This window comes from Mercenaria mercenaria, chromosome 10, assembly GCF_021730395.1.
Source record: "Mercenaria mercenaria strain notata chromosome 10, MADL_Memer_1, whole genome shotgun sequence".
NCBI classification, from domain to species: Eukaryota; Metazoa; Mollusca; class Bivalvia; order Venerida; family Veneridae; genus Mercenaria; species Mercenaria mercenaria.
In genome coordinates, this window is record NC_069370.1 from 27,241,585 (window position 1) to 27,248,335 (window position 6,751).

Sequence of the window (6,751 nt, forward strand, 5' to 3'; positions counted from 1 at the left end):
AAATGGTTTTCCTTGGCCCCTTGTAGGGCCCCCAAGAGCTAAAAATAGAAAAACCTATAAACAGCTTCTTCTCATGAACCACTTGATGGATCATCATGAAACTTGCTCTGTAACATCATTATAAAGGCCTCTCAAAAATTTGTTCAAGTGGGGGCATTTGGCTCCTTAACTTCTTCTCCTGAACCACTTGATGGATCATCAAATTTAGTGTGTAGCATCATTATAAGGTATTCACCCAAATTTATTAATATAAGGTCCTCCCATTAATTTGTTCAAATGGGGGTGATTGGCCATTTGAGGTTAGTAGGTCAAAGGTCAAGGTCACAATGACACAAAAATGATCCCTAATGATTTTTAGGTCACAGGTCAAGGTCACAATGACCCGGAACATTTTTAAAACGGTTTTCGGAAAATGACTTCAGAACTCTTTGGACCAGGATAACGAAACTTAATAGGCAGGTTGGTCATGACCAGCAGATGACCCCTATTGATTTTGAGTTCCAAATGTCAAAGGTCAGAGTGACCCGGAACATTGAAACCTTTTCCAGACAATAACTTGAGAACACTTGGGCTGAGGATCATGAAACTTCATAGGGATGTTGATCATGACTAACAGATGACCTGTATTGATTTTGAGGTCAGTAGGTCAAAGGTCAAGCAAGTTCAGCTTTGACATTGGCTTAGTTCTGTGACAAGGCCATATTGTGGGGGTATAATTTGTTACTCCTGTGACAACTCTAGTTATTTAAGGTCCTCAACCAAATTTGTTCAATTGTGGATAGTTAGCCCCTTTTAAGGACTGCTAGAGCTAGAAATAGAAAAACTTTTAAATGACTTCTTCTCATGAACAGCTTGATGGATCTTCATCAAACTTGGTCAGTACAATCATTATAAGGTCATCTCCATATTTTGTTCATATTTTGCCCCTTTTAGGGGCCACTAGAGCTAAAAATAGAGATGCCTTTAAATGACTGTATCTGAGCACGAAGTGCTTATGGTGAGTTACTGTGATCACGCTGTGTCCGTCGTGTGTGCGTGCATGCATTCGTCATCAACAATTTCTTTAAACAACATCTCCTCCAAAACAGAATGGATTTTGATGAAACTTTACAGAAGTGATCTTTGGTGGCCCTCTTTCAAAAGTGTCAAACAGTTCCTGTTCATTGAACATATGGGTCACTTTGGTTGTAAATAGGTTTTCAACTGTCAGACTGTAAAAATCTTCTTCTCTGAACCAATAATAGCTGCAGCCTTGATATTTGGCTTGTGATATCAGGGTTTGACTCTCTACATAAGTATTCAAATTATTGCCCTAGGGTCAAAAATGGCAACGCCCACAAGTGTGAGATGTATATACTGTATAGTGGGTTATATTCGCGGAGGTTTAATTTTCGCTATATTCACGGTCAACATTGACAACACGAAATTTAAACACCGCGATTATTTACTACCGTGAATATACACGTTTCACCAAGGGACACCACTCAAGTACAAACTTTACTCGTTCTTACATTTTTACTTCGCCTGACAAACAAAAAAATTCTTACATATGATGAACAGTTGATTTTATCAAAAAGAAAATCAGTATGATAGATGGGGCACAACAACAGAAACACAAATATTATACATGTAATCAATTAATGTCATTCACCAAATACTCCCTTTTTCGGTACTTGCCTCGATCCTATTAATATAGAAATTATGCACATGAGAAATGAAGTTGTGAAAAACATCGTATTGTTATATAGCTGTTATACTTTACAAATCAATTTTTGATCATTTTTGATAATTGCATCTTTCGCTATTATACTTCGCTTAATACAATCACCGTAGTGTACAAACAACTTCCTATTCATAGTATTGTCTGTTTAAACTGATGATTAAAGTAGTTATAGATGTTAAATAATGTTTTTATCACAGCATAAAGGATTTTCAGTATCAGTGTTAAAAACATACAAATTGTGCGCGGAGCAACCAAAATAAATAAGATAACAACACAAACATGTTCATCAAAATCACGAAAATTGAACAAATACATGTTTAGCAGATGCTGTGAGATAATTTTTTTTCTATTCATTTTCTTTATAATTGATAAATTAAATATAAACTTGGGGGTTTGTATGAATACGTCGTAAGAAGCTACCTACCATTTGTTTCGATGCATGATAAATATTAGTATTCAATGCATTACAGGACTAAATACCGCCAAAGTGTTGAATTATCATTTATTCAGTTGACAACGACAGACTTATTCGCGTGTTTATTGTTATTTGCATGTCTAAGAAAAATGATCTCCCTTTCAGTTGTTTACAACTAAGGTTTTTAATTGGCGGTCGAAGTAGTTTTTTAATTCGCGGTCGAAGTAGTTTCCGCGAAATTAAGACACCGTGATTTCAAAACTCTTCAATAAACGAAAACATTTGGCACCGTGAATATAACCCGCTATACAGCACTATATGCTTATATATAGGAAATTTTGGAAATCTTCTTCTCTGAAGTCATTATAGCTAGAGCTTTGATATTTGGTTTGTGATATAAGGGTTTCACTCCCTACCATAATTGTTCTTATTATTGCCCAAGGGTCAAAAAAGGCCACACCCCTGTGTGTGAGTGACATGTACTTACTATAAGCTTTTATATAAGAAACTTTGAAAATCTTCTTCTGAATCCATAATAGCTAGAGCCTGGATATTTGGCATGTGATATGAGGGTTTGACTGTCTACTGTAATTTTTCAAATTATTGCCCAAGGTTCAAAAATGTTCATGCCCATGTGTGTGACATGTATATAATATAGGCTAATATAAAAGAAACTTTAAATATCTTCTTCTCTGAATCCATAATAGCTAGAGCTCTGATATTTTGCATAAGGTATCAGTGTTTGACTCTTTATTATAACTGTTCATATTATTCCCATAGGGTAAAAAATGACTAAGCTCTGGAGTGTTACATGAATTTACTGTAGGCTTATATAATAAGAGACAAAATCTTCTCTGAAGCCATAATGGCTAGAGCCTTGATATTTGGCATTTGATGTCAGGGTTTGACTCTCTACCATAATTTTCAAAGTATTGCCCTAGGTTCTTCATCTTCTTCTTCATTCGCCGTACACTGTCAGACCATTAACCTTGATGAAACTTGTGGTTTGCCGCAGATCCTCAATGCTTCCGTACAGTTTGGATTGAGGTATCTATCGGCAAAGTCGCAGCTCGCTCCTGGTCATGCCTTTTACATTTCTGGAGTATTTGCTCCGTCGTCTGATCTTCCTCACCACATGGACAAACCTCTCATGAACAGTTTGATGGATCTTCATCAAACTTGATCTTTCACGTCATCATAAGGTGTCCTCTCCCAAATGGTTCTGCTTGGTCCCTTTTATAGGACACCAGATCTAAAAGTAGAAAAAAATTCTTCATCTTAAAGTTTGTTCTAATGGTTATGCATTTTGGGCAGTCACAACAAAATATAGAAAGAAAAAACATTTAAATAACTTTTTTTTTAATGAACTTCTGAAAAACTGTTCGCCAAACTTGGTCAAAAGCAAGATCAGGTGGTGAAGGTCCTCTTCAGTTGAGCAATTTAGGCTCATTTTGGCCTCTTCTTGTAGGAATTCTTAATTGAATATTCAATACACATGTTATGTTAAATTTATTTTAGGAAAGAAAGAGAAATGTAATGATGTTAGAGGAGTCAGTGTCTAATTCTAAAAAGACGTATTCTGACGCTCTTCGTAATTTGGAGGAGATCAGTGAGGCAATCCATCAAAAACGTCTTGAGATGCGTAATCAGGCTGAACTTGGAATACGTGGTGCTGGTGTAGGGTCTGAGTCACCGTCACCACCTCCAATGAGGGGTAAAGTCCATGTGTCTATTGATGGTAAAACAACACACTTAGCAAGTAGTTGCAGTACAGGTAATAGTCTGACTACTGCAACGTCTGCCCAGTTTAGTGTTAGCGATTCATCTAGTCAGGAGTTCAGGCCCCCCTCAGTAATTTATTCCTCTCCTGAGAAGGCTCGACGGGAGAGTTATCGACAGGCAATCGAAGAACGACAGTCTATGCACGGTGATCTTGAAAATATCACAGAAGACTTTAGCGTGAATCTAGATGACGAATATTTAGCTTTACCAAGTAATTCATCTGAAAACATTTCTAATAAAGATGAATCTGACAGTATTTTTGATAAAGGTCAAGACAGAGCTTCAGTACAGGACTCTGTGAGTATTGATACAAATAAATCAGGAGGATCATCTCCCTTGTCCTCTTCTCTTGGGAAGGGCAAAAAGTCGTCTGCCAAATTGAAAGGTCTCATTTTAACCCCAGTAGGGGCTGGGTTGGACCCTCTACAGGCCAATCTTAGAATCACAACAAAACATGTTGCAAGGTCAAGTACTGAACCAATTAGACCTATGTCATACCCATACACTCATAATACTGATAATAGAAATAGAGTTGTCCCACCTGTTGTCAGCTCTTCAACCAAAGAGGAAAAGAAAGTAGGAACGGAAGAGGAAATTACAACACCAGGGTCAGAAAAATCGTTCAGGAGATTGCTGAAAGTTCCGTCCATGCAGGACTTTGATGAGGGATCTGTTTCAGACACTGAAAGTATTACCAGTGGAACCATGCTCGATGATGATCAAGTAGAGTTTCTAACGATGGATTTTTCAAAATCTAGACTGGATGCTCTGGAGGAAAACCCAGACTTCCACAAATATCGAAGGTTCAGTTTACCGCCATCACTTACTCAAGTAGATACTTTTGTGAGACAGTTCTCAAATGAAAATGATACTGTCAGTAAAAGTCCAGAAGAAAGGGACGTTTTAGACATATATGATGTTGCTAATAATACTCTCATAGCTGAAAGTACAGTAAATCCCGAGACTGTGGTTGAAGTTTAGGATAATTAAGCAGTTTATGCAGCAATTTATTGTCTTATATTTTTATGCTACCCGAAGGGCGAGCATATAGTTGCCACTTTGTCCGTCCTTCCGTCTTTACCTAGTTTTTTTTAATAATCTCCCTTTATTATACAAAATAAGACTTGTCCGGAGCATTTCTTGAAAAGTATTAATGGCATATAAGGCTTGTCAGGAGCATTACTTGAAAAGTATTAATGGCGTTTCATTGAAACTTCACAAAATGATAGATGCCATTTTTATGCCCCCCTTCAAAGAAGGAGTGATATATTGTTTGCAGATGTTGGTCTGTCGGTCGGTTGGTCTGTATATAGACCAATCCGTTTCCAGATGATAACTCGAGAACGCTTGGGCCTATCATGAAAGTTGATAGGGAGGTGAGTCATGACCAGCAGATGACCCCTACTGATTTTGAGGTGAGTAGGTAAAAGATCAAGGTCACAGTGACCTGGAACAGTAAAATGGTTTCCGGATGATACCTCAAGAACGCTTGGGCCTAGGACCATGAAAATTGATAGGGAGGTTGGTCATGACCAGCAGATGACCGCTACTGATTTTGAGGTGAGTAGGTAAAAGATCAAGGTCACAGTGACCTGGAACAGTAAAATGGTTTCCGGATGATAGCTCAAGAACGCTTGGGCCTAGGACCATGAAAATTGATAGGGAGGTTGGTCATGAGCAGCAGATGACCCCTATTGATTTTGAGATCAGTAGGTCGAAGGTCAAGGTCAGAGTTACACGGAACAGTTAAATGGTTTCCGGATGATAACTCGAGAATGCTTGGGCCTAGGATCATGCAAGTTGATAGGGCGGTTGGTCATCTAGATAGCATATGACCCCTAATGATTTTGAGGTCAGTAGGTAAAAGGTCAAGGTTACAGTGACCTGGAACAGCTAAACCATTTCCGGACGATGGGGAACGCTTGGGCCTAGGATCACGAAACTTGATAGGGAGGTTGATCATGACCAACAGATGACACCTATTAATTTTGAGGCTAGTAGGCCAAAGGTCAAGGTCAAAGTGACCCGGAACAGTTAAACAGTTTCAGGACGATAACTTGAGATTGCTTTGGCCTAGGATCAGGAAACTTAATAGGGAGGTTGATAATGACCAGCAGATGATCCCTATTGTTTTTGAGGTAAGTAGGTCAAAGGTCAATGTCACATTGACCCAGAACAGTAGATCTTTTGTGTTCAGAGACCAAATAATTTCTGTTCCTTGTGCAATTACTGAGTGCATCAAGGGGGGCATTTTGTGTTCTACGAGCTCTTGTTTTTGTTTCTAATACATTATTTTCCATATTGGGACAAGCACTTGCATCGGGGAGCATCATTCGGTTTTATGGATTCCTTGGAATCTTATTCAACAGCTGAAAACATCTATGATGTTACATCACATTTTGACTGAGGTGTGGGGATGTGAGTGGAATGGACAGAAGGTTGAAGGTTTTCCTACAAGTCTATGTCAGCATACTATCAAAATATATTTCTACAGAAAAAGAGATCTTGCTTTATTTTAACAAAATCACATAGTCTTTGCTTCTTACATAAAATTTTAACATGAATTTTTAGCTCAACTGTTACAGTGGAGGAACTGTTACACAGGACTCGGTAATGGTGGATATCATGTTACAGAGTAAGGATGCTGCTGCTACAGTTTTCCCAGATAACATTACAGCATATGAAGGATAATAATCGCTGGCGGTGGTTTGTTAAAAAAAGAAATGTCAAAAATGTTTTGCTTTTTTGCAAAAATATAAAATGTATTTCTAGATCAGTGGTATGTACGTCATTTGAGACATGGCTAAACATGAAAAAGACAGTTTATTAGC

The 6,751-nt window shown here is 38.0% G+C and overlaps 1 protein-coding gene across 3 annotated transcripts in view; it reads left to right on the top strand.

The window, feature by feature from the left end:
• Positions 1-6,423, top strand: part of LOC123559584 (SH3 domain-binding protein 5-like) — a 218,352-nt gene extending 211,929 nt beyond the window's left edge. For all 3 annotated transcript variants that reach the window (XM_053552560.1, XM_053552562.1, XM_053552561.1), the window contains one exon: positions 3,657-6,423. In XM_053552560.1, the coding sequence (XP_053408535.1) occupies positions 3,657-4,901 (1,245 nt within the window). In that variant the 3' untranslated portion in view covers positions 4,902-6,423. The remainder of the gene's footprint in view (positions 1-3,656) is intronic.
• The last annotated feature ends 328 nt before the right edge of the window (positions 6,424-6,751 follow it).